Below are 27,953 nucleotides of genomic sequence, written 5' to 3' on the forward strand. Positions count from 1 at the left end.
AGGAATCCATGTGTATCTGACTTTAAATGTTACCAGTTTAATAACTTTCTTTTCTTGATTATTAGGTAGTAGACTAATTTTTAGAAATTAAATACCAGGATGCTTTTTAAAAATATATATATTTTATTGATTTTTTACAGAGAGGAAGGGAGAGGAATAGAGAGTTAAAAACATCGATGAGAGAGAAACATCGACCAGCTGCCTCCTGCACACCCCCTACTGGGGATGTGCCCGCAACCAAGATACATGCCCTTGACTGGAATCGAACCTAGGACCTTTCAGTCCGCAGGCTGACGCTCTATCCACTGAGCCACACCGGTTAGGGCCCAGTTAGGGCTTTATTCATGCACCAGAATATATTTTTATCCTGGTTTTAGTAAACAAATAAGATTGCTTTTTTTCTTCCCCCTCAAGGATGGCATCTCCAATATCTTTCTATAGTCAGTACACGGGGACCTAACTCTTCTGTGGCTATATAATCTTGTATTGAGTGGATCTGCATGGATTATTTAATGAGTACCTATTAATGGACTAAATTGCAGGAATATATTTGTAGAGTAAATTCCTAGCAGTAGAGTCACTGGATCAGAATGTTTTTATATTTGGTAGATAGTGCCTAATTACTCTGGGAAAATTGCACCAATTTATAATCCCATCAAAATATTACAAGGGGGCTAGTTTCTTTCTTTTTTTTTTTTTTAATTTTGGTGATGCTGGATGTTTTCACATTTTTAAGTCTTTGTGAAATTGGGTGAAAAATTGTACTTTATTGAGCATATTTTTGTGTTAGGAAAAATTTTTTTTAAAAAAAAATATATTTTGCTGATTTTTCACTGAGAGGAAAGGAGAGGGACAGAGAGTTAGAAACATCGATGAGAGAGAAGTATCGATCAGCTGCTTCCTGCACACCTCCTACTGGGGATGTGCCCACAACCAAGGTACATGCCCTTGGCTGGAATCGAACCTGGGATCTTTCAGTCCTCAGGCCGATGCTCTAGCCACTGAGCCAAACCGGTTAGGGCTAGGAAAAATTTCTAAGAACTTCGTTAATGCAGTCCATTTCTTAATGATTTGTAATAGCTTTTCATATTGTGGGATTTGCTTGCCATTAATGTGGCACATATTTTTCTACAATTTGTCTTGGTAATTCTTTAAAAATGTTGAAGGTTTTAGTGAAATATTTAAATGTATGGAGAAGTGTAGAGAGAATTGAGAGAACACTTAAACACCCACAATACTCATATCTTAATATTTTGCTATATTAGCTGGAAATAAAACATTGTGTATAGTTGAAGTCCAGCTTACTTCTTTATAACACTTGTTTTAAAAGTCTTCATTTTTCTCCCCCATAGGTGGTCTCAATGCATGTTCTTTAATTACTATTTGCTATGTGAATGTTAATAAATAGTATTGTTTTGCATGTTTCATGTTTTTATATAAATGATTCATTTATATGTCTGCATCTTGCTTTTACATTAATCCTGCCTTTGAGGTTTTTTCCATGTTGATACCTGCAGATTTAGTGTAATTATAGAAAACTGTCTAGTGTTCTGCCTTGTGCCTCTGCCACCTTTCATCTGTCCGTTCAGTTGAGGTGGTTTCTACCTTTTGGCTCCTAGAGAGAGCCCTGCGTTGAGTGTTCTTGTAACGTTTCCTTGTACGTGGGTAAGAATCATCTAGGCGCCGAAACCGGTTTGGCTCAGTGGATAGAGCGTCGGCCTGCGGACTGAGGGGTCCCAGGTTCGATTCCGGTCAAGGGCATGTACCTGGGTTGCGGACACATCCCCAGTGGGAGATGTGCAGGAGGCATCTGATCGATGTTTCTCTCTCATCGATGTTTCTAACTCTCTATCTCTCTCTCCCTTCCTCTCTGTGAAAAATCAATAAAATATATTTAAAAAAAAAAAAAAAGGATCATCTAGGCCAGTGCTCCTTAAGCTCTAATAATGTGTGATAAGATAACCCTGGGGTTTTCTTAAATGCAGGTTCTGATTAGAGTAGGCTTCAGGGTAGGACCCTAGTTCTAAACTCTTCAAAGTGATGTTGATTTTGCTTGTCCTGGACCAAACTTATGTTAACAAGGCTCTAACCCAGCCGTGGGCAAACTACGGCCCGGCCCGCAGGCCGGATCCCGCCCATTTGAAATGAATAAAACTAAAAAAAAAAAAAAAGAAAAAAAAAGAAAAAAAAAAAAAGACCGTACCCTTTTATGTAATGATGTTTACTTTGAATTTATATTAGTTCACACAGACACTCCATCCATGCTTTTGTTCCGGCCCTCCGGTCAGGTTTAAGAACCCATTGTGGCCCTCGTGTCAAAAAGTTTGCCCACCCCTGCTCTAACCTGTAGTTAAAAGAAAAATTGCTGAGACTTGATTAGATATTGCCAAATTCTCTTCCATGTGGTCTAGTGAGTTATACTGCTGTATGCTGCATATAACCATTTACATTATACTCCTGCCAAAATTTTGTCAGAGTATCAGAGTGAACATTTTTGCCAGTCTTGGCTATAATATGCATTTTCATTGTTCTTTGACATTAGATTACATTTCTGTGAATTGCTTATTCACATTCCTTTTTAAAAAAAAATCTTCATTCGAGGATACCTTTCCATTGATTTTTAGATAGAGTGTAAGGGAGAGGGAGAGACGAGAGAGAAACGTTGATTGAGAGAGACACATCCATTGGTTGCCTCCCGCACACACCCTGAGCAGGGCCAGGGATTGGCCTCCAACCCAGGTATGTGTTCTTGATTGGAATAGAACTGGGACCCTTTAGTCCATGGGCCGACACTATCCACTGAGCCACACTCACTAGGGCTGTTCACATTCTTTATTATTTCTCTTAGGTTGCTTTGTTTTCATATTGGTTTAAGAAATATACACATATATTTGTATGCATGTACATATATGTCATTTTAACTGTCTTATAGTTTTACATAGTATTTTCTTTTTAGTTTTACATGTATTTGGCTAGATGTATGCAGGTGCATTATAGTACTTGTTGCTATTTTATTTATTTTTAAAATAGGTTTTTATTGATTTTAGAGAGAAGAAGGGAGGGGAGAGAGAGAGAGAGAGAGAGAGAGAGAGAGAGAGAGAGAGAGAGAGAGAGAGAGAAAGAGAAAGAGAAAGAGAGAAAGAGAAAGAAACATTGATCAGTTGCCTCCCACCAAACGGAACCCGCATCCAGGATGCCCGTAGAAGACAGGAGATAGTCAAGGACTTTGTCTTTCAGGGCATAGCCGACAGCAGGAGGCCTGAGGCAGCAGGGCAGCTGGCACCAGGAAGTCCCATGGGGCCATGTGAGAGAGAGGGACCACGTTGGGGATAGGTAGTGGATTACCATTGCAACTGAGGAGCGCCCCTCCCTGTCCTGGAGGAAATAATACAACCCAGAGAAATGGTCAGAGCATTCAAAACAGTTCCAAGTTTTAACGGAGATTAATAGTTGATAGTGGGAAAAACCAGCAACTTTTGTAAATAGTTGTTTTATACACTTCTAATTTTTTAAAGTCATTTTTATATATTCTTTTGATAATTTTTTTGAACATTTGTTTTGGGGAAAGAGGACAGCACTTAAAATAGAACTGTAGCTTTAATTGCCATAATTGTCAATATTGAAGAAAACCTTGAACTGTTTGAATCAAGTACTATATGATACAGAGTATTACATTTTGTTATAAAACCCATATTTTGCCTCGTTCTCTTTATACCATTTTACCTTTCATATGTTGGGGTGAGTATTGGTAGTGGCCAAACTCGTTCTGAATGGGTTCCTGTTTTCACAAGGTGGAAGAAAGGAGACCCACAATGGGTCCATCTTACAAGTTACCAAACATTGACATAACTACAACATTTTCTAACCATTTAAAATTCTTGGAAATAGAGCCAGAGAGTATTAGTTTTTAAAGTTGTATTTAGGTTTTATATATATGTTTACCTATATGCTTATAATTTGTTTCAGTCCTCACTGAATTTTGAGAAGCATTCTGAACACTTTTCATGGACAGAAAATCGTTATGATGTGAGTCGTCGGCGACACAACTCTTCAGACGGCTTTGATTCTGGTATTGGACGTCCCAGTGGAGGTAAAATTTGCTAAGGAATGATAGACTTTAAGAAAACTTTTTTTCATATTATTTTAGGAACGTTTTGATTGTCATTCAGACTTTAAGTATAACCATCTTTGAATTTGTAATACTTTACCATTATCAAAAAAGGTAACTTTGGAAGGAAAGAAAAAAATGGATGGCGTACGCATGGGAGAAATGGCACTGAAAACATAAATCATCGCGGGGGATACCATGGCGGGAGTGCCCGTTCTCGGAGCAGCATTTTCCATTCTGGAAAAGGCCAAGGACTGCACGACAACAACACCCCTGACAGTGAGCCAGGGAGGAAGGAAGACAGGAGAGAACGCAAACAGTTTGAGGCTGAGGATTTTGTAAGTGTCTTGTCATTTTAGTGCAAATGTGGTTTTTGCAAGTGCTGTTGTAGCACAAGCTCATTTTCTACTGAGAACACAGGTCCAGTTCACAGCTTTCCTTCCCGCCCTCCTTCTGTCTGTGTCCTACTCACCATGTGGTCTTTAAAAACTTTTGATAAATTTGTCATTTTATTCCTTATAGAAACCTCTTTATTTTAAATATATTTTTATTAGCGTCAGCCTGCAGACTGAAGGGTGCCAGGTTCAATTCTGGTCGGGGGCATGTGCCTTGGTTGCGGGCACATCCCCAGTGGGGTGTGTGCAGGAGGCAGCTGATTGATGTTTCTGACTTTCTATCCCTCTCTCTTCCTCTCTGTAAAAAGTCAATAAAATATATTAAAAAAATATTTTTATTGATTTCAGACAAGAAAGGAGAGGGAGAGAGAGAAACATCAATGATGAGAGAGAATCATGGATTGGCTTCCTCCTGCATGCTCCCTGCTGGGGATCGAGCCTGCAACCCGGGCATGTGCCCTGACTAGGGATGAACCGTGACCTCCTTGTTCATAGGTTGACGCTCAACCACTGAGCCATGCCAGTCAGGCTCCCTATAGAAATTTAAACAGTTGCCCTCAGAAATAATGCTGAGTTCTAGTGGCCTGCTTGCAAGTGCATCATAATACTATTTTTAGAAAGCTGGTACATTTTTGGAAAGACTATTTTACCAGTACATTTTACTTAGATTGCCTCTCTTACACTTGATTCCTTATGTATGACTCTTATTGAATCCCAGGATAGCTCTCCTTTCTTTCAGCTACTTTCTCTATTCAGAAGTTTCTTTGTGGTCAGGAAAGGAAAACTAATTGTTAGCCTAGGTCAGTTACTACTAAAAATAAGTATGAACTAATTAAAAACAGAATTTTCTTAATTTTTCCTATTGGTAAATCTCACCATGTGGCTGGCTTATCTAAACACTATGCTTCAAGTTACATAAAAATTGACCTAGTGTACACTCTTATCTAGTTCTTGTGATTCATCCCGGTAATTTCTTTTTGTGTATTTGTTCATTCTTCATTCAGCATTCGAGTGGTTCTGAGTCCTAACTGTTCTTGGTCTTCAGAATACATAGGTGAATAAGATAGGCAAGGTCCTTTACTGTTAGTGAGTTTATATTCTTTTTGGGACTTTAGGCCATAAAAAGAAAAAATAATTAGTATTTTGCAGAGAATTTAGACAGGAAGTGATTGGCTACTCTGGTTTAGCAGATCAGAAGAGGTTTCTGCAGGGAAGTGTCTTAAGCTGGGACTTGGAGGAGTGAGCTTTGTTACGACTGGTAGGACGGGGAAGAGCTGGTAAAGAGTAGTGTTAGGTCCCAGTAGAGAGAGAGGAAGGGGTTTTAATTGAGTAACTCGTAGGGAGCCTGTAACATAAAACATTTTAGTTTAATTACAAATGCACCAGGCAGCCTCTTTGGAGAAGCCATGTGAGTTGGTTTTAGTTGATTTGAAGATGGTTCCAGTAGTTAGACCTTGAATGGGTTACAGTGAGAGCAGAGACCAGTTAGGAAGTGGCCGGCGGGAGTTGATCAGGAGGAAACAGCTCCTGATCTGGGTGGGAGCTGACAGGCGAAGATACATGGTTTGAGATGTAGTTTGGTGATGGTTTGGGGGGAGGGTGGAAGTGAAAGAACATGACAGATTGGATTGAGGTCAAGGAAGTGGTGAGGGAAAGAGAAGGACAGGAATTATGCTTAGGTCCTGTAACCTGGTAGCCTTGGAATCACTGTATCTTCCCATTTCTGAGCCCATTTTATTCACTCGATAGTTACTACGAAATGGAATTTTTATCATCTAAACAAACCAGAAATGATAATCGTATGCTCTCCTAGTGTTGTGAAGGTTAAATGAGTAATGTAAGTAAATCACTTCATAAACAGTGCCCGACACATAGCAGGCACTCAGCACAACCTAGCTGCTGCTGTTATTATTATACCCCACCCCCACTTCCAAGACGGCCTGCATCAGCTATTACAATCCCCGTCCTGGCATGCAGACCCATAACCTGCTGCCTCACATTAGCGTAGTCCTGGAAAAGTGCATGTAACTGCCGCCAGTCCTCTTGAGTTTGTATCAAGGAATCCACTGGTTTGCATGCATGCCCTTTGGAGCTTTTGGTAATGTCAGTAGAAGATTCTTTTTTTTTCCCTTCAACACATGTTAAGCACCTTTATGGCATGGCAGGCTGTGTTAGATAATATGGACCATATCTGATATAACTAATGGAAATTTAGGACTTGAGATGGTAAACATATCTACTAAGATTAGCTTTAGAGCACACATTCAGTGCTCAACTCCATTTCTTTTTTTAAAATATATTTTAATTTTATTTTTTTAAATATAGTTTATTGGTGTTTTACAGAGAGGAAGGGAGAGGGACAGAGAGTTAGAAACATCGATGAGAGAGAAACATCGATCAGCTGCCTCCTGCACACTCCCCACTGGGTATGTGCCCACAACTAAGGTACATGCCCTCGACCGGAATCGAACCCGGGACCCTTGAGTCTGCAGGCCGATGCTCTATCCACTGAGCCAAACCGGTCAGGGCTAAAATATATTTTTAATGATTTTAGAGAGGAAGGGAGAGGGAGAGAGAGAAACATCAATGATGAGAATCATTGATTAGCTGCCTTTTGCACGCCCCCTACTGGGGATCGAGCATGCAAGCAGGTCATGTGCCCTTGACTGGTATCAAACCTGGGACCTTTCAGTCCGCTGGGTGATGCTCCATCCACTGATCCAAACCAGCTAGGGCTCCATTTCTTTTTAATATTATGAGCATCACTTGTTAAAATAAGAATTTGCACTTCGCTTTGAGAACGAGTTGCTCACAAAAGCATCCAGTAATGAAAGCAAGAATTGGGGACAGTTTGATTTCCTCTTCCCTGCTCTTGACCTTATGCTGAGAAAGGGTCTCTCTCAGATTGATGCAGAGACTGATTCTCTTGTGTTGGTTGTTGTTGTTTTGACACTTTTCTCTGATGCATTTGGGGATGAGGGAAATATTTAAAGACATGTTCCTTGTTTTCTAGTGCTAGGAGGGAGGATAGATAGTAACCATTTTAATAATGAGCAGACTAAGTTGAAAGTTAGGGCTATGATTATAATTACTCTGTAATCGTTGAGATAATTATGTCAGGTTTTTCAGAATGATTTTGAGGTTACTTTTAAAAGGATTTATTTTTTTTTAAATGTGAGAGGTTAAACATTTTTTGTGTTGTTTTCATTCCAACTTTCTTTCAGCCGTCTTTAAATCCTGAATATGAGAGAGAACCAAATCAAAATAAGTCTTTAGCTGCAGGTGTATGGGGTAAGTAATCTTTTATTTATCTTTGAGGGGTATAAAATATTATTTGTAGGTTTTACTTTTCTGTGTTTTTAAAAATAAATAGGTCAGAATTAAATCTTTTCTTTTAAATATGTTTTGATGTGCTTAGCTACGAAAGGGTGGCACTTAGCTTTTAAAAACAAGATATTAGAGATAAAAGAAGGTTTTGAGTCGAAGTGATTAATTTGCCCACGTTTGTCATAAGTTAATGGTCATAAAAATGGTCATAAGTTAATGTAGTGAATGGATGTCATTTTGAGAGTACCCCAATCATCATCTAAAGAAAAGATTTAGTTTTGAATTAAATTTTAGTTTTTCAAAGTTGAAAACTTAGTTAACTGGAAAGATATATACTTCTAATCATACCTATGAAAATGGTTACACATAGAGTATTAAATATGTATAAATTTGCCTATGGAACTAGTCTGTGTTTGAAATTATTTGCTTTTTGATTGTCAAAGCTTAATGACAGTTTTTCTGGTAATTCCGTTTTCTTTAAAACTGCTTAGAGTTTAATTTGATAGCATCTTACAAAAGATTTAAACTGCACTTAGTATAAATTAGACAGCATTTTAAAGATTCAAGTGAAGTTTAAAATAATGGAAAAATTTATAATATAAAGATTTGATATCTGAAAAATAAATTATTATTTGATACCAAATTCAAAGGTGGTGTATTCACTTTGGAACTTGTACACGTTCATTTGTATGTTTCTACTGAAAATCAACAACTTATCAAAACAAGGATTGTGGCTATGGCAGCATACTAGTCCTAACAATAAAGGCATTATTTTAAACTTTGCCACTTCCTGTGCTGTTCTTTATTGTATTTATGGGGTGATACTCTGGGGAATTATTTTGTTTCTTTTGATCTCCAGAATGATTTAAGGGTTTTTGAGGGTGGGGGTGGGGGTGGTCAGACACTTTTGTGAGAACCATGTGAATGGCATTGTTTTTTCTGTATTGCAAATTAGTATTTCTACCACTCTCCCCAGGCCTACACGCCCAGACACACACATACCAAACCAAAACAATCTCCCAAGCTCCTCTCTTAGGTATGTTTCCTTATTATTCAGTTTTTCTGGGAACAGCTGATTGCATAAGAATATAGAATCACCTGGAAGGTGTTAAATAGATTCTCTAAGGAATTAGGAATGATTTGGATTTGATTAGAATGAAAGTACATAAAAAGTCAAGAATGTCAGCGAGCATTTGTCATATAAAATTACCTATAGATACTATTGATATTGATCCTTTGTTAATTTAATAAGTTTAGAAGAAATGATTTAAAGGCAAATACATCTTTGAAAATATTGAGAATACAGTGTGTTAATATAAGAATTTTGGGTCTACTATTTCAGGGTTGGTGTAATAAGGATTTTGAGCACTAGTTGAAAGATGTTTAAAAGGAAGATGTACTCTTTACTGTGTCTTAGGTAAACTGAGAAGTGTATCTGCATTAGAAAACTGTGGTTAATTGTGGCTTGGTTAATTGGTAAATTCCCAGTACTTGCCATAGGAATACAATGAAACTTTCATTGTATGGCACTTTATTACTCCTTTCTCACTTCCCCCCGGGTTCCCAAATACTGTTTCACCCATTGCAACATTTAAAATAGCGATTATGTTCCTGAGGAAGACATGAGAATTTAGGAAAGACTTCAGTTGAACCTTTTCTAGTGCTTCTTTCCAGGTAAGTAAAAATTTAATAATGGAAATGAAATGCCTATTAAAAATAAATCAGTTTGTCCCTGAAATTATTTTTTATAGATCAAATATTGCAAGAGTCTAAACATACATCTCAATTTTAAAAAGACCTTTTGGGAAAGTAATTAAGCCATTTAAAATGTAGTTCCATAAGCTTGATTCTACTTAGAAGCTAATTGGATTTACTGGGAACACCATGCAGCTCGTACCCTTGACCTTAGCCAGGGCCGCTGTTGCTGGTGCACAGGGTTAATGCTCTCTAGATCAGTCTTATTTCCATTCCTTAATACCGTGAAACTAAATCGAAGATTCAGGGTGTTTTAGTGTGCCTGTGGGAATTTTAAAATAATTTAGTTGTGTGATTTTGTTTGGGGGGTGAGAAGAGATAAAATGATAGGTTTATTATGGTTTGTATGCAATTTGAGACATAATTAGAAACTGGTTTTTGTGTTTTCAGGACTCCTACTGGCTATTTTTGTGACCACACAACATGTCAGCAATATATTATTGGCAGAGCCTAACAAACATGCAGTGCTTAAGAAACTGAATCATGAAAATGTGTCATTAGTAATCAACTTAAAACTTAGTCTTGTTTCAACTCAGCATTCTTATTTGTGTCTATTCCTTTATAACTTGATGATGAACTTACCTGATTTTTGCTCATACTTGATATACTGCTTGAGGGCATCAAGGTTCATTTTTAAGAATTTTGTTTAGCTTTTAAAATCATAGCAAATTGGTGACTAGTTTTTAAAAATGGGACGTTTTCTAGAGAATTCCAGTGATATTAACCACAAGCATACAGACATGATTTCCATTAAATAAGCTAGATCATGTTCAAAAGCTCTGTTGGTTTTTTTTTAAGGAACTTTGTAAGCAGGATTAAGAGAAGGGAATAATCTGTATCAAATGTCTTTGTAAAAGCATTATATGGGTAAATTATGTATTGAAATGACTTCACTTTCCTTGATGTCCTTCTTATATGGAAACAGTTAAAATTATTCCAAGGTTCAAGGTTGAGAAAAGAAAAGTAAGGGGGTTTGATTGGACAACGTGCCACAAGTAAATTTTATTTGGTCAGAGTTGTTCAACGTGGAAATTGTTTTTATTTTAGAAGTGTATTTCTTTAAGCCTGTCCTTCATATGAGTAACGTAGGGGACTTTGTTAAAGGACAAGTGCCATACCCGCTATTGACATAAATGATAAGTTAGTTAAACTCATTTGATTAACACTCTCATACTGTTGCAAAACAAGACAGATTTGTTCATTAAATTAAAAATTTCAAACAGCAGCAATCTCTATAAAAATAATCTTAACAGGTTATTTAGTAAAATAGTGTTCACAATACCCTGCCTGGCTCCCTTGGTTGGAGCGTCTGTCCCGTACACCATATGGTTGTGGGTTCAATCCCTGGTCGGATATCTAGGTTGCAGGTTCCATGCCCTGCTGGGGCTCATAAGGGTCGCAACCAATTTCAGTGTTTCTCTCTCACATCAATGTTTCTTTCTCCCTTCCCCTCCCTCTAAAAAATAAAAACATATCCTCGGGTGAGGATTTAAAAAATGTGCTCACAATAGTAATTTCTTTTAATTGCTGTGGTACAGATTCTTTGAGTTTAATATTTGTATATCATGTCTTACATGACTCAGTTCCTCCCCAAGTTAGTGCGAAGACTTAATTCACTTACTGTTTTACCCTTCATTTGGCTGTATGCTTTTGTTCACACATAAAGTTGTTTCTTTTCACCCTAGCCGGTTTGGCTCAGTGGATAGAGCATTGGCCCGTGGACTGGAGGGTCCTGGGTTCGATTCCGGTCAAGGATACGTACCTTGGTTGCAGGCTTCATCCCTGGCCCCACGTGCAGGAGGCAACCAATTGATGTATCTCTTGTACATCGATCGTTTTCTCTCTCTCCCCCGCTCCCTTCCACTCTCCCTAAAAATCAGTGGAAAAATGTCCTCAGGGTGAGGATTAACAGAAAAAAAAAAGAATACAGTTGTTTCTTTTCTTGAGTCAAGATAATGAGGAACTCAATTAAAAGTGGCATGAGCGTGATGGTGAAGGCAAGCTGGGCCCTCATGTCACTGGGGCAGTGCCGAATTCAAGCCTCTTATTCTGACAACTCGGTGTAGACTCGGTCCTGGTGTTTTCGTTGGGAGAGGTAAACGTTTTGAAGAATCTGGCCAGCAGTGCCATGCTCTCCGGTAGTGCAGTGCAGTGTAAAGTACGTTGGCTTTGGAGTGAGGTGGACTGGGCCCTAACATTAGGTCTTGTACGTATTGGTTATTTAGACTTTGGAGGATTGTACTTAATCTCTCGGAGTGAATTTGTCATGTGTTAGATGAGGATGACCGCAATCATCCTCATGAGAAAAGCATTATTAATGTTCGTCTACTATGTAAAATCTTTGGTCATGTAATAGGTGTTGAATAAAAGTTAGCTAGTTATGCTGTCCAAATCTAATAAACCAGGGAGATTCTAGAAGATATATTAAGAGACCAAAAAGAAAAAAAAAATTAGGTGATACGTCAAAGAATAAAGTAATAAGCGATTGAAACAAAAATTTTAGCTAGCCGGTATTTTTATATGGCAGCTATGTAGAGAGTGTAGTGAAAGAAAGGATGAGAAATTCAGCATATGGCCAATTTGCTTTGTATTACATGTGACTATATATTCCTCACCCAAATTTTCTCATTTAGTGTTTTAGGGAGTGGAAGGGAGGGGGGCAGAGAGAGCAGGGGTAGAGGAGAGAAAGAAACACCGATTGGTTGCTTCCCACACACACGCCTCTACTGGGGCTGAGCTTGGCACCTGCAACTGAGGTACATGCCCTTGACCCCTCAGTCCGAAAGCCCTAACCACCAAGCCAAACCAGCTAGGGTGATGCGGCAGTATTTTATTTCTCATCTTTCTTCAAAGAATTGAGTTACTTCTCTCACCATTGACTTTGTATGGAAGGAATGAAAGTAATTATTATATTCACAGATATTGGGAGCATGAATAACAGGATAGTAAAAGGATATTGAAAATTAGTTATTGGTAGATTACAGTTGTTTCTGAGGATGACAGGGAACTAACGATATGAAGATTCAGAGTCATGTTTGCCTTCAGGTGCCTTGAACTTAAATTTGAATGAGAACACCTGCTAATGAGCTTGATGCAATGAGCCATGTGATTAACGAGTCATTCTCTAAGGTCACTCACTTTCTAACTCGTAGGTCAGTGTTAGAGTCTGTCATCAACACAGACACTTTCTCTTTAAAAGAATAATCAAGAGTAAGAACCATGCCATTGCACTCATGTGGGGTATGAAGCTGAGACTCAGGCACAGACAGAGGAGGGCGATCACCACAGGGAGGGGATGGGAGGGTCCTGGGGGGTACAAGGGGCCAAATCCATGGTGACTGACGATGGTTTGATTTTGGGTGGTGAGCACACAAGGGCAATATACAGACCATGTATCATAAGAAAGTACTCCTGAAGCGTATGTGATCCTATTAACCAGTGTCCCCCAATAAGTTAATAAAAAGTAAAAGAATAATTTGGGTAGTTTTCATACAGTTTACCAATTGACAAAGGAAATGGAAAAGGCGTAGGAGACAGTGGATATGGTTTGAATCCAGCAGCTTCAGCACTTCACTTGGAAGGAGAATTTGAAGCCTCAGGTGATTGGAGAGTCTCTCCCTGTCCCCCGGGTCCTTGTTTAGTTCAGCTTCTGAGATGGCCCCGGAGGAAGTCGGGTTTGGTTGTTTGAGGTGGAGCATCATCATAAAACATCTATGCAATGTTCTGCACCACAGGATCCTGTCTCTCTTCATATGCAACACTAGCTAACCTTAATTTAGAATTCCTTGGATTTCTTTCTTTGCGTTAACTCTTTTATTCTGAACTCTTTATGAAACTGATGTTTTCAGAAATATTCATTGCAATAATTGGGAACATGCTCACAGGTAACACCTGTGTGATTATACATCCATCAAACTAAGAGTTTTTCATGTTTTAGTAATTGCTGTGGTCTTGAGAAAAGCTTTTAGTTAGCAAGTGTTATTCCTAGTACTACCTCAGAAGTAGGATTGAGTCAGTTACCCTGCACCTCATAAATGCCTTCAGTGTAGTGGTCAATATGTGAATGAATTGGTTGGTATGTCAAAACAGAACTCTTTCATCAGTCATAACTCAAGTAGAAATAGGGGCAATAAGTGAGAATGAAAAGGATTAGGAAAATTCTCTTTTCAAAATGGAAAAGCAGAAAATATACTTTATATTTCAAGTCTTAAGGGCCATTAGGATGAAAATTGCGATGAAAATAAAATATATTGGGAGCTAATCTTGGTTTGGTGATAGTTAACATCTCCAGGCCACTGTCTAGCTGAATTCATTATCTGTATTACTTGACGTTGTCAGTTCTTCCATGATTTGTTCAGTTATGTTTAGCTATATTTCTTATGCAGGAGTATAGCTTATACTTACTTAGCTTACTTCACCCAGGAAGCAGCTGTTATTTTTAAAATACAATCAAAGCTTTGAGTATGCTATTCTTGTGGTGGTTTAATTTTATGTTAAATTTAAACTGTAACTCCTGCTCGTGCTTTGTCTATGCAGAATACCCTCCGAACCCCACGTCTAGAGCTCCCAGGATGCTGGTCATTAAGAAAGGCACCGCCAAGGACTTGCAGCTGTCCGGGTTCCCCACCGGAGGGGCCCCCCCGTCACAGCCAGTGAAGAACGGGACTGGCCCCAGTGTTTATAAAGGCCTGGTCCCCAAGCCGGCTGCTCCGCCCACAAAAGTAAGCCCCACACGGTGACCATGACACGTTTCAGTTGATGTCAGTGGAATTATTTTGGGAAAATAGTGTTAGAAAATCTACACTGAATTATTGGATTGTTTTGTTGGGGACTGACTTGTGTGTCACTAATTTTAATTATCCTTTAAATGGCGTGTGTTTTCTTGTTTTAGTAGTAAATGAAATCTGTAAAACTTGTTTTGCTAGATGCATCTGACAGTGATGGTGAACCTTTTGAGCTCGGTGTGTCAGCATTTTGAAAAACCCTAACTTAACTCTGGTGCCGTGTCACATACAGAAATTTTTGATATTTGCAACCATAGTAAGATAGAGACATATTTTTGATATTTATTTTATACTAGAGGCCTATTGCACGAAGAGATTCGTGCAATAGGCCTTCCCTTCTCCTGGCTGCCCGCACCGGTTTTCCTCCGGCACCGGGACCCAGGCCTTCGTTCCGGCCAGAGCCGCCTTCCGTCCTCTGTCTTCGCAGCCCTGGCCGGAGCCGCCTTCTGTCTTCTGTCTTTGCGGCTCCGGCTCGCCTTCAATCTTTGCTCAGCCGCTTGGAGCCTACGTATGCAAATTATCCGCCATCTTTGTTGGCGGTTAATTTGCATATCACACTGATTAGCCAGTGGGAGGCGTAGCGAAGGTACGGTCAATTACCCTGTTTGTCTATTATTTAACAGAAAAATCAACCAAAAAAATGAGTTCGCGTGTCACCTCTGACATGCGTGTCATAGGTTCGCCATCACTGATCTATGATATATTTGCTTAATAATATATAATGCTGTTTTCTTGGTGTACTGTCTTAGGTTTTTGAAACTCCCACTAGTGGTTTCTTGACAATAGGTAAAAGAAATCTCATTTTAGGTTTATAAAACTGAAAAAAAATTGCAATGTCGTTAGATGTTTTTATTTGAATACCACACTTTGATTTTATTTATAGAAAAAGATGCAAGAGGATCGTGTGGTAATGATTACGATCTAATACAAAAATATTTGCTTTATGAGCCACATGTAGTCACCTTTATTTTATATTGTTCGCTTTTTCTCCTGTGTAATCTATATTTTTATATATATTAATGTTTGTGTGTTTTTCTTTAGCCTACACAATGGAAAAGCCAAACTAAAGAAAATAAAGTTGGGACTTCTTTCTCTCATGAGTCTACATATGGTGTTGGCAACTTCAATGCTTTTAAATCAACAGCCAAGAATTTTAGTCCATCAACGACGACAGTGAAAGAGGTATGGCATTTGAAATTATTTCTGAGGGATGTAACGTTGTAATCACGAGTTTCATTAACAGAAATACTCACAAGTTCTTTTACAAAACTTTATTGAGAGATTTCTCCTCTACTTGCTGACACTTTTGAACATTAAGTAGGAATGAGTTTTAATGAAAAATTTTCAAAAACCCAAAATGTAGACAAAATAATACCCATATACCCAGCAACCAGAAAGACTAATTAAGAATTAGGAAAATGACAATTTAGACATTTTTGATAAAGTTATGCTATGCATATGATATCTGAACCTTCACGGAAATCGAGAATTTGTATGATACCATCTTTAGGGGCTGATGGAAGCTTTATTGATGCTAACACTTAGGGGACAGAGGGAGGGTGAGGGGAAAATGCACATTATTGCACTGGCGTGAGATGCCTGCTAAGCAGAGTATTTCTGTGTCATTTGACCAGGTTCTGAAACTTCAATACTAGGGAGTTTTCTGACCAGTTTAGGGTCAGAAGACACTTGTAACTCTGTCCTTAGACTTGAAATGGCTCTGGGCGCTGGGTGGGAGCACTCCTCACGCACTGGTTCTCCATCGTAGACCTTCAGAGCTTTGGGGGAAGGACCAGCGTGTCAGCTGGTTGGTTGTGGCTGAGATTCATTACAGGCTTACAGACCTTTTGCCAACAGTTAGGCATTACGGTTTATTTCCTAGTGAAGAATCTGATACAGAGTTCTAACATTCTGATTCTACTGTAACCCACCGTCAAAACAAAACACTGAAGAAAAAAGGATGTCAGTACATGATTCTTCTCCTCTTCCCCTCTGCTCATCCAAATTTCCCCTGGTGAGAAATCCTACCCGATAAAACCCTGTGTGTGCCTGCATGTCAGTACATGCAAATAGATCTTATTGGAGCTGTTATTAGACCTTGAAGCTTAGAACTGTGGGAGACAGCATAAAACCCTGCTTTTCTATGTATTGTAGAAACGCTTTAAACAATTTCAGGGTTTTTTATTTTATTTTTATTTTTTAAAAATATATTTTATTGAGTTTTTAGAGAGAGGAAGGGAGGGGGACAGAGAGTTAGAAACATCGATGAGAGAGAAACATCGATCAGCTGCCTCCTGCACACTCCCCACTGGGTATGTGCCCACAACTAAGGTACATGCCCTCGACCGGAATCGAACCCGGGACCCTTGAGTCTGCAGGCCGATGCTCTATCCACTGAGCCAAACCGGTCAGGCCTAAACAATTTCAGGGTTTTTTAAAGTTTTATAAAATAGTATTTAAACTCCTAACTTCGAGTCATAGTTCTTTGTGTTATCAGACCTTAATTGTTTCTGGAATAAGAAAATTTTTCTTTTCTTTTTTTTTTTTTTTTTTTTTGAGAAAATTCTTTTGTTTACTCATCTAATGGGGTAGCTAAAACATGGGGATAGAGGAAAGTCTTTGACATAGACCTTAGCATCAGTTTTGTACTGTGGATGAAGGTGAAGAGGAAGTTGTGGTTGTTTTGAACTTTACATTGACATTAGTTCTCTGTCTACATATTTATCAACATTTCTGAATTTTTTTCTTAGTGTAATCGCTCAAATTCCTCTTCACCTGTTGACAAACTGAATCAGCAGCCTCGTCTAACCAAGCTGACACGAATGCGCACTGATAAGAAGAGCGAGTTTCTGAAAGCATTGAAACGGGACAGAGTGGAGGAGGAGCATGAGGATGAAAGCCATGCTGGCTCCGAGAAGGTGACTCTTGGTTTGAACAATGGGTCGTTGAAATATCTGGGCAAATACCAGTTAGGACCCTTGCAGCGACTTCAATGACTTTTTTTCCCCCTAAAGTACATTTCTCTCATTCTGAAGTTCCTGTTCAAAAATAAAATCGAAAAATTCCTGTTCAAATATGTCTTTTTGTTTTCCCCACGTTGCCTATTTTCATCCTTTGGGCTTTTGCCTTTGTTGAAAAATGTAAATATTAGCTAATAAGCTGTGTGTATCCATCCAGCTTAGTTTGTGTGTGTGTGTGTGTTTTAAATATTTACATATTTTAATTGATATAAGGGAGAGGGGGAGAGAGGTAGAAAAATCAGCGATAAGAGAATCATCATCGGCTGCCTCTGGCCTGCCCCCAACTGGGGATTGATCTGCAACCAGGGCCTGTGCCCTGAGCAGGAATCGAACCAGCGACCTCTTGGTTTCTGGGTCGATGCTCAACCACTGAGCCTTAGCGGCCAGGCCATCAGATTTTATTTTAATGAGAATGTCTTCTAAATTTAATGATTATAAGTATTACAGTTATATATTATCAATGTAAGAGAACTGGGACCTATTAAAGTTTTTAACAACAGTATTCTCTAACCCAGCCGTGGGCAAACTACGGCCCGCGGGCCGGATCCGGCCCGTTTGAAATGAATAAAACTATTGAAAAAAAAGACCGTACCCTTTTATGTGATGATGTTTACTTTGAATTTATATTCGTTCACACAAACACTCCATCCATGCTTTTGTTCCGGCCTCCGGTCCAGTTTAAGAACCCATTGTGGCCCTCGAGTCAAAAAGTTTGCCCACCCCTGCTCTAACCCATTCTTTTTTAACTCCCTAAAAATCAGGATGAAGACTCATTTAATTTGCATAACAGCAATAGTACTCACCAAGACAGAGATATAAACCGGAACTTTGATGAAAATGAAATTCCACAGGAGAATGGCAATGCCTCGGTCATTTCCCCGCAGATCATCCGGTCCTCAACCTTCCCACAGACGGATGTTCTTTCAAGTTCCCTTGAGGCAGAACACAGGTTAATATTTATTTTTACTTCTCTGTATTTTTTATACTCAGGATTTTGATATTATAGAAATGCTGTGATTCATTTTTTAACAGTCTTATTGAGATATAATTTATATGCCATACATTTCACACATTTTAAAAGTACAGTTCACTGATTTTTTTAGTCTATTCAGAGTTGTGCAGTTGTCGTCAGAGTCTACTTTTAGACAATTCCCATTGCACCCAAAAGCAACCCCGAGCTCATCTGCAGTAGTTGCTCCTCCTTTTCTCTGTCGTAGGCAGCCCATTCCACTTCCTGTACCTGTAGACCTGCCTTTTCAGTGGATTTCATATAAGTGGGGTCCTAAAACCTTGTCCTGTATGTCCGGCTTCTTTCTCTCAGCATGTTTCTAGGCTCACAGACACGACAGCACCTGTCACTTCTTTGCTCCTCTTGTTGCCTCCACTACCCTGTGCGGCTCTACTGTTCATGGGCTGATGGGATTGGGCTGTTGGTACTTGTGCGTTTTGTGAATCATGCTGCTGTGAGCATCCCTGTGCACAGTTCTGTATGAGCTTGTGTTTATTTCTTTTGGGTAGACGCCTAGGAGTGGAATTGCTGGGACCGTGCTTACATTTTGAGAAACTGCCAAACTCTTTCCACGCGTTCGAATGCACACTTGACATTCTCATCAGCATCATGGGGAGATGCCCGTTTCTCCAGGATCTCAGGGACACTTGAGACCGTCTATCTTTTTGATCATAGCCATTCTAATGGATATGAAGTGATCATCGTGTGTGTGTGTGTGTGTGTGTGTGTGTGTGTGTGTGTGTACACACATATTTTAGAGAGGAAGCGGGGGAAAGAGAGAGAGAAACATCACTGATGAGAGAGAATCATTCAGTTCCCAGGCCAGTGCTCTGTCCACTGAGCCATACTGGCTAGGGCTCTTTTGTGGTTTTTAATGTGCATTGCATAATGACTAACAGCATTGAGCGTTTTTGTTTTTTGGTTTTTTTTTATGTGTACTTATTAGCTATTTGTATATCTTCATGGGAGAAATATTTGTTGAAATTCTTTATCCATTGTTAAATTGCATTATTTGTCTTACGGGTGTAAGAGTTATTTATATGTTTTGGATATAAGTTTCTTATATATACTAGTATAACTAGAGGCCCGATGCATGAAATTTGTGCAAGAGTGGGCCTTCCTTCCCCCGGCTGCCCTCGCAGCCCCCGCTTCATCTGGAGAACGTCAGGTCTTCTTACGGTGGCTTGTTACGCTTTTATTATTATAGATTTACAGATTTTTTTCTACTCTGATTTGTCTTTTCAGCTTCTAAATGGTGCATTTTTAAATATAAAAACATGATTTTTATGAAGTCACTTTCTAATTTTTTTTTTTTTTTTTATTGCTTGTGCATGTCTTATCTGTGTTGTGAAGTGGGGTTCTCGAGTCATCCTTTCCCATGTGGATATTCATTCATTGTCCTAAGATCTCATTTATTTTTTATTGTAAACGTCCAAGAGCACTCTCTGCTTTTATCATTATCGTCTTAAGCATCTTCTAAACAGTGACCTCGTCAGTGATGAGTCTCAGAATTGAGGTGTGTTCAGTCTAGAGTAGACTGTGGTGGTTTCCCTGTGGCTTATCAGTAAGAGCAGGTATTTGGCAGAAGTGGCTCACCCTTCCTATGGTCTTGGAATAAACCAACGACTCGGCATCACTGCAGGAAGGCGTTGAGGCTCTTGGCTTTACTTGTGCGTTTGTTATGAATTAAGCAAACTTTCATTGAAGCTTAAATTTTATTAGATTGGTACAGAAATACACACCACCATGAAGGAAGAAATTATGGCACCAAACTCTCCGCCTCTGTTGTACTTAGGATTGATCAGATTCCTATTCATTCTACAGTTTTCATTTTTTTATATATGTATATTTTATGGATTTCTTACGGAGAGGAAGGGAGAGAGATAGAAACATCGATGAAAGAGAAACATCGATCAGCTGCCTCCTGCACAGCCCCTACTGGGGATGTGCCCGCAACCCAGGTACATGCCCTTGACCAGAATCGAACCTGGGACCTTTCAGTCTGCAGGCCGACGCTCTATCCACTGAGCCAAACCGGTTTTGGCAGTTTTCATTTTTTAAAGGCTTTGTTCCAGATAAATGTGTGCACTTTTCCAACACTAGATAGAATTCTTAAGTATATTGGCCTCAATTCCTTTTTAATAACTGAAGCATTATAACTGCTAAAGCAATGAAAAGATAATTTATGCACTTACATTTTCTATTTATGTAACTATAATTGCTTTGTATAAACTGAATTGTTTTTCCAGTGAAAATTCTTACATCTCTGGGACCAGGCCCAGTGTAAGGTGATGCTCGTTAAAGCCCAATTGACTTGACTTTTTTTGGTTTAATGCCCGTTCGCCTTGATTGACTTCCAGGGCAGTAGGGAGCTGGGCTATCCCTACTGTAGGATAACTTCTAAAAATTTATTTTTTAATTTCAATGTAACCTAAGCTCCATGAGGATAGAAACTTTCTCCATTTTGCTCAGTACTGTGTCTTGACCTGGCACTCACTGTGTGCGTAGCTTCGCTGCATGAACGAGCGCCCAGCAGAGCCCGGGTTTCTGCCTGCGCTGTGCACTGTGCTGAAGGGTGAGACACGGGCACGGCAAGGGTGCGGTTCGCGTGGAGAAGGGTGTGTGGGTGCGTGCGGACCTCGCTTGTTTCAGGGGCTGTGGATGGAATAGCCTGACAAGAGGATGGAGTCCTTCATTGGATTAGAGGTGACTTTTAACATAGATTTCTAATTGTGGGTGGACACAAGGTTATTACGATTTTTTGTTTGTTCGTTCTTTCAAAATCATTTGTTTTGAAAGCTATTCCAGAAATAGTTATCAATTACAGTCTGGGGGAATAAGGGCACAGAGGAGAAAGCGGGCAGTTAGGAATCGGGACTTTTGTGACATGGAAATGATTTGTTCCATCTGCATTGTTCAGGTTCTGACGGAAACAAGTGAACGTGGAGATCTAGGAAAAGCAGTGAGAGTGGTCTGATCTGTAGACTCTGGACTGGGTGGCACCGGGATGGGGAGAGGTTAAAGGTGAAGACAGTGCATTGGAAGGAAATGTTAGTGGTGAAAAGGAACAGAGAAATAGTAATTAGTTAGTCATGACTCTGACTTTTTGGTCCAGAGGCCAAGTATAGTAACTGAGGAGGCAAAGCACCAGGTCTCTGTTTCCTTCTCTGCTGTCAAGTGGACAAGAAGTTTGGTTTCTGTAATCTTAATTCTTTATCTGTAAAACACAGGTCTTGTGTTCATTTTATTTAGAATCTGACACCGATATTCTATGAGGTTGTTTAGAAAGGCATACAAGTCTACAGCTTAGCTCATTTGTTGCAGGCTCCAGTTGAGAGATGATCAGTGTAATTAGGAGTAACAAATACTTAGACATAGAATGAATTTCTTACAAAGTAGTCAGATCTGTGTGAAACATGTCCATCTGGGAAAAGAAACATTGAAGTCCCCGAGCCAGGTGCACAGCTCTGGCGGCGTGTCCGCGTTTGCCAGCTAGAGGGACGGTGGCGTCACGCCGGTCTTTTCTCGCCCGACGCGCCTAAGATGAAGCCCTTCTCTTTAAAAACTGGAAGGAAAAGAGAAGAACCACCTTAGTCATTGTGCTCAGATCCTGGAGGGGAGCTTCGAGGACAGACAGTCCTCTTCCTGTTGTTACAGAGCCTCATGCCGTTTCGCGGTGGTTAGGTGCCGAGGAGGAGGACTGGCACGCACAAGGGGTGGCATCAATGGGTAAATGAACTATAAAGTGCAAATCTGGGCGAGATAGCCCCGTCTTTTCTTTTCAAAGTAGCAAACCTAGTGATGAGCTAGAGTAGAATGAATTGTGGTGGTGGTAGAGCAAATGGGTACGAAATGCTTTTACTTTTGGACATGAATTTAGCAGGTTGGAAGTTTCTAGACTGGAGGGCCTTTTGCAGATTTCCAGCCTCTGACACCAGAAATCAAGCAGTTCATTCTGGTCTTATTGTCTAAGGTGTTTTATTGGCCTTCATCGCATCTGTTTATTCACGTTCAGGAAGACATCCGAAGCATAAACTCAGGCCCTTTTTTAATGCACTAGTATTTTGAGGACTTTGTATAATGGTGAAGGTTTTCTGCCACGTGACATAAATGGAATTATCCTACTTGGGTGCAGCTCTAAATTTATTAATTTCCTCCCTTTTTTCAGATTGTTGAAGGAGATGGGCTGGCAAGAAGACAGTGAAAACGATGAAACGTGTGCTCCCTTAACTGAGGATGAAATGAGAGAATTCCAAGTTATTAGTGAACAGGTAGGAAGACCTGAATCAGACAAGTTCACTTCCGATTGCCTTTTCTTAATCAAAACAATGGATTTTAAAAAATACTTTTGGAGGGTGGGGGGTGTGTGTCACACAGTTTTCTTCAGGAATGTATTGGGTATCACATTACGGGTCATCAGTATAAATACTCGCAGAGACATGTCTTTGTCATCAGATCAGAAGAACAGAGAGATTACATTCCATTGCTCTCCGACCCAGTGGGCACAACATTTTTATCAGTTAGTTATTTTGTTATCATTAGGGTTGTATCTGCCCATCCTGGTCATCACAAGATTTCACAACCAGTTATCTTGGTCAGGCAATATTAGACAATCCTTGAAATGACTGCCTTATGCTATTGGTGCCTGGTGAATTTCTCATCATGCCTTTCTTCACATTCAAAGCAAAGCCTTCCAGCAGATGCACCGAGTGGTAAATGCAGCCAGTGGCTACTGCTCACCAAACAGCCATAGGCCCCGGCGTGTGAAGGCTGCGCCGTCTGGTGTGTGCAGCGCACGCTGATGTTTACACAACAATGACACCACCTCATGGGGCCTTTTGGAGAGCAGCCTGCCATGGGTGCGTGCCTGAGTATAGCTGTACAGCTGCCACCCCAAAGTCTCTCATCACCCCTGTCTTCAGCTCTCTCCCTCTGGAAGGTGATACTGTAAACGTTCCAGAGTGGCTTACTACATGGCTGATGTGGTCTATAAAAGCTGTGCCTAGAGATTTTGATGAAAATTACCAGTGTCAAACGTTTTTATGAAAGAAAGGGAAAAGACTGAAGTTAATAGAATGTACATTATTGTTCGCTATTACTGTTTTTGTTACTGATTTAACTTTGTATCTTTAAAAAGTTTCTAATCTGGGACAACCCCTTCCCAAGCCCCATAGGTGACCTAATTAGTTCTAATTTCTCGTTTTCAGAAATAGAAACTTAAGTTTTTCGAGTTTCTTAATCTCTGTGGTTGAGCAAGGGGCGGGCTCTATTTTATTCCTTATTCTTGTATGCCTTCCTTTTTGTGTACCTCCTATCGAATACCGCATACCCGAATCGTTTGTACTCTTTTTGTTCAACAAAGTGTGAGCGAGGCAGACGGGGGCATGCTCGCAGCCAGGTGGTCAGGGCAGCACAACAGCCTCTGGAGCCGAGGGGCTGCTGGCTCCACACGAGCAGCATCGGCGCCGGCCAGTCCCCTCTCCCCGGTGGGGTGGTCGACGGTGAGCGCCGTGCTCCCAAAGCAGGGGTTCCTTCCTAGGAGATCTTTTGTTGGACCAGTTGGATCAGTCACTTCGCTGCATTAAACTAGTTTTCCAGAAACGATGTCGTCATCTGTGGACTTCACAGTTTTAACTTTATTGTATTCATGGTTACATTTAATTATTACTCTATTCTTTAAAAAAATATATATATTTTTATTGATTTCAGAGAGGAAGGGAGAGGGAGAGAGAGAGAAACATCAGTGATGAGAGAGACTCATGGATCTGCTGCTTCCTCACGCCCCCTACTGGGGATTGAGCCTGCAACCCGGGTAGATGCCTTGACCGAAATCGAACCCGGGACCCTTCTGTCTGCAGGCCAGTGCTCTATCCACTGAGCCAAACCAGCCAGGGCTATCACACAGTCCTTAACTTGATAGTAACTCCTGGAGCACAGTTTATTTAATGTTTTATTTTTGGCATTTTAGTTGCAGAAGAATGGCCTGAGGAAAAATGGTATTTTGAAAAATGGCCTGATCTGTGACTTCAAGTTTGGACCCTGGAAAAGCAGCACTTTCCACCCCACGATTGAGAACGACGACACGGAGACGAGCAGCAGCGACACGTCCGACGACGACGACGTGTGAGGCCCAGCACCCCCGAGGCTTCGTGCGGCCGTCCCCGTGCGGCGGGTGGAGTGCCAAGTGAGGAGCTGTAATTGATGCAGTAAACGCCCCGGTAGAGGAGTTTGGGGGGACTTCGGTATGAAGAAAACCAAGCGTGTTGTGTTGGGCTGTGCTGAACATTCTTTCTTGTACGTGGATGTTGTAGAAACGAGGCCTGCGGTGGACCAGCGTGGACTCTGCCTCACCACAGCATTTCTCTGACTAGCAATGTGACGATGTAACAGATGAGATGTTCTCATTTAATAATAAAAATTGTGTAATGTTTTGCAAAGCTTCTGTCTTAAAATGTCCGGGTCTTAAGACAAAAGGCAGCTCACACTGTTTGCTTGCAGAGCCTCTCTCTTCGTACAAGGGAAATCCTCAACCCACTTTGTGCCCCGCCCCAGACAACGTAGCATGTCGGCTAAACTGGAGCAAGTGCCCTCAGACATTCACTCCCGAGCTCCGCTGTCGTCCTGTCACCTTCTAAAGCATACGCTGCTCTTTAGCCATGTGTAGTTCCCTAACTTACAGGAAAGACTCGCCACACTTTCTTCCAAATTTTAAGACGTGGTTTTCAAGAGCTTTATTTGGGGATGTTGTCAGACCAGGATTTTCAGAGTTGATGGAGAGTTGTTGTGGGAAAACTTATTTTGATAAATTATTACATGAGCAGAAAAGCTGATCACTGACTGGATCTGTCCCCAACGTGGAAATAAACTGGATTTCCAGAACCGTGTCGTGCTCTGTAGTGTCCCGGGTTGGTCCCCACACAGCGCTCTGCTCGTCCCGGCAGCTGCTTCGTTCAGGGCGGCGGCCGTTTTCCGAGTTTAGGGCAAGAGGTCGGGAAACGGCCTTACCAGCGGCTTCACGCGTCGAATGCCGGTGAACCCCGCGTTCTCATCGGCACATCGATTTCAGTCGTCTCTGTCCCCTGCTGGCTGGGAGAGGATGTTTGTATTTTGATTTTTTTCTCTCTTGTTTGCTCACATTTCTGTGTTCGCCTCCCTCCCCTCGCTCATGCGTAAGCATATCCTCAGCGTAAGGAGCGCAGTCTCACAGCAAAAACGTCCCGGGTTTCATGTCAGAGTCGTCTTCTTTTGAAATTGCGTTTTCAGAAGACTTCTGTGTTTCTGCCGTTTCCACCTCAGTATCCTGCCTAGATAACCAGCCCATGTGTCTCTCCGACATCGATGTTTTCTCTCTGTCTCTCTCCCTTTCCACTCACTCGAGTACATACATCTCCTGCCGAGACTCCTCAGTTTTTACCAGAAGCCAGGTTATTTGTCACGCTGAGTGGTGGTGATGAGGGTGTTAAAACGACACGGTTTCATCCCACAGAACTTGGGAGGATGAGTTACAAAGTATTAAAGTCATTGGAGTTCTCTTCGGAATAGGCCCGTGTGTCGCACCTGCCACGGCCAGCCCGTCCCCTCGCGCAGTGTTGGCCGCGCGGAGCCCGTGGCTGCTGCGGCTCCGTCAGCCGCAGGCGGCACCCGTGTCTGCGCTCGGCTCGCACTGTTGGGTTCGTGGGTTCATGAAACCTCCCAGACGCAGACGGTATTTGCTAACACAAAAGGGACCGAGAACCGTGGCTTCCATTTAACATGTGCCTATTGTGTTTTCTAAATAGCTCTCAGAGATTTTGTCACTTTTCGTTTCTGGCACGCTGCCTTCAGTTCAGGGCCCTTTGCCCTAATCCCCTCTCAGCGTTCGCAGATGCTGAGCGCGGTGCCGGCTGTGGCCAGGCGCTCACAGGTGCACGTCAGCACGGGGCCGGGCATGTCCGCCTCAAAGGCCCCCGCGCGCCCCGTTCCTGCGGGCGGGAGGGCAGGGTGGCAGAGCCACGAGTCCCGGGCCGTCTCGGGAGTGGGCGGCAGGGTCCGGACCGGGTTCGAGAGGAGGATGGCCACAGCACGGGAACCTCGTGTGGAAACGCTGACCTCCGGCCACGGGGGCCTGAGGGGCCGCTTACTTTAAATTCAGCTTTTTGCGGCAAGTTTTTTTAAAATAGCACTTTCTCAAGGTATAAACAAACGTAAGATACACATTGAAGGCATGTAGCGTGGCAAGTGTTGACCTGTGGAACATGGCCGTCAGGTAGTGAACGTGTCTCCCCCCAAAAAGGTGTCTGGTGTGGCCCCCCATCCTTCCCTCTTACAATACCTCCCCTCCCCCCAGTGTTTTTTTTGGGAGCAAAACTTACAGGAATGGGTTTAAAGTAGCATTTCCAAAATTGTATGTTATGTTTATTAATAGGATAATTTTTATTTTCATAAATATTTCTGTTAAAGTTGAAACGAATGTAGAAGTGTTACCAATAGTCAGGTTGGATGGCGTCAGACTTCTAGACCAGTTAGAATTCAGGGTGTTGACGGGCCTGGACCCTAACGAGCTCGGGGAGCACCTGGGACGGTGTTTGTGGTGTTGGTCTTGGGGCCCGTGCTCGTCTGAACGGTGTGAAGGGCTGAGGGCATGTCCTGATCCACTTGCTTAGACCTGCTCACAGGCTCCATAAAGGCGCCTGATCAGAATGCACTCGCGGCAGAATTTAGACACCTGGCTTAGAAGAGGCACACGTGCCAGCCGGTGGGCTCCGTGGCTAGAGCGTGGGCTCCCGGGTTTGATTCCCGGCCAGGGCACAGGTCCTTGTTAACGGCTCGATCCCCAGTAGAGGGTGTGCAGGAGGCAGCCCGCGCTCTCGCCTCCCACGTGCCTCTCCCTGTGCCTGTGGCCTCCTGCCGGGGCCCAGGTGCTAATGGACGGGGAGGCCTCCGAGTGCCTGGCTCGGATGCCTGTTGCCACGGAAGCAAACCCGGCTCGGCCTGTACGTGCCCCAAGCTTAGGAAAGCAAACGCCGAGGACGCCCGGCCACAGGCAGCCTCCGGGGCTGGGCCAGCAACGGCTCCATGTCCTGTCCCAGCTGCTGTCCCCAGATCCGGGTCACTCCTGGTTCGGTGGCCACGGAAAGGGGTGCCCCCCCGCCCCGTCACTGTCAGGAGGGTCACTGCAGATCCCCAGCAGGCTCTCCAGGTGCCCGTTGTGACCTCACTCCTGCCCCGATTCCAGAGGTGAAGTGGGAGCTGCAGATGCCGAGGCTCACGTTCCAGAGAGACGGGCGTCTGACGGGACTTGGTGGCTGCCCGACCCAAGGGAGAAACGGACCCCAGAGTGCCCGGGGCTGGCAGGGGGGGTGGGCGCCCCTCCCCACCCCACCCCAACCCCACCCCCAGGAGAGGCCTCCTCGCCGTCTGTGCCAGGAGACCTGACTTCTTGAACCCTGTCTCCCGGCCGATTCTGGACCCGTTACCCGTGCTCAGCGGCTCTCACCCCTGACAGTGCAGTGGGGTCCAGGACTGTCTCTGCACTCTGCTCCTCGGAGTCTGGGGTCACTGGCGGCTTCTCTCGGG

General features: G+C 42.0%; 1 protein-coding gene across 6 annotated transcripts in view; it reads left to right on the plus strand.

Annotated features, from left to right (window-relative positions):
* Positions 1-25,279, plus strand: part of GPBP1 (GC-rich promoter binding protein 1) — a 49,457-nt gene extending 24,178 nt beyond the window's left edge. For 2 of the 6 annotated variants that reach the window (XM_059695063.1, XM_059695064.1), the window contains 10 exons: positions 3,967-4,090; positions 4,223-4,446; positions 7,728-7,794; positions 8,807-8,866; positions 14,122-14,306; positions 15,411-15,551; positions 17,120-17,287; positions 18,151-18,338; positions 22,567-22,669; positions 23,761-24,046. In XM_059695063.1, coding sequence (XP_059551046.1) covers positions 3,967-4,090; positions 4,223-4,446; positions 7,728-7,794; positions 8,807-8,866; positions 14,122-14,306; positions 15,411-15,551; positions 17,120-17,287; positions 18,151-18,338; positions 22,567-22,669; positions 23,761-23,937 — 1,437 coding nt within the window. In that variant the 3' untranslated portion in view covers positions 23,938-24,046. Of the gene's footprint in view, positions 1-3,966; positions 4,091-4,222; positions 4,447-7,727; positions 7,795-8,806; positions 8,867-14,121; positions 14,307-15,410; positions 15,552-17,119; positions 17,288-18,150; positions 18,339-22,566; positions 22,670-23,760; positions 24,047-24,366 lie in introns of those variants that run through there. The other 4 variants (XM_059695062.1, XM_059695065.1, XM_059695066.1 and 1 more) reach the window with 4 other exon arrangements.
* Positions 25,280-27,953: the final 2,674 nt, after the last annotated feature.

Source organism: Myotis daubentonii, chromosome 4, assembly GCF_963259705.1.
Source record: "Myotis daubentonii chromosome 4, mMyoDau2.1, whole genome shotgun sequence".
NCBI lineage: Eukaryota > Metazoa > Chordata > Mammalia > Chiroptera > Vespertilionidae > Myotis > Myotis daubentonii.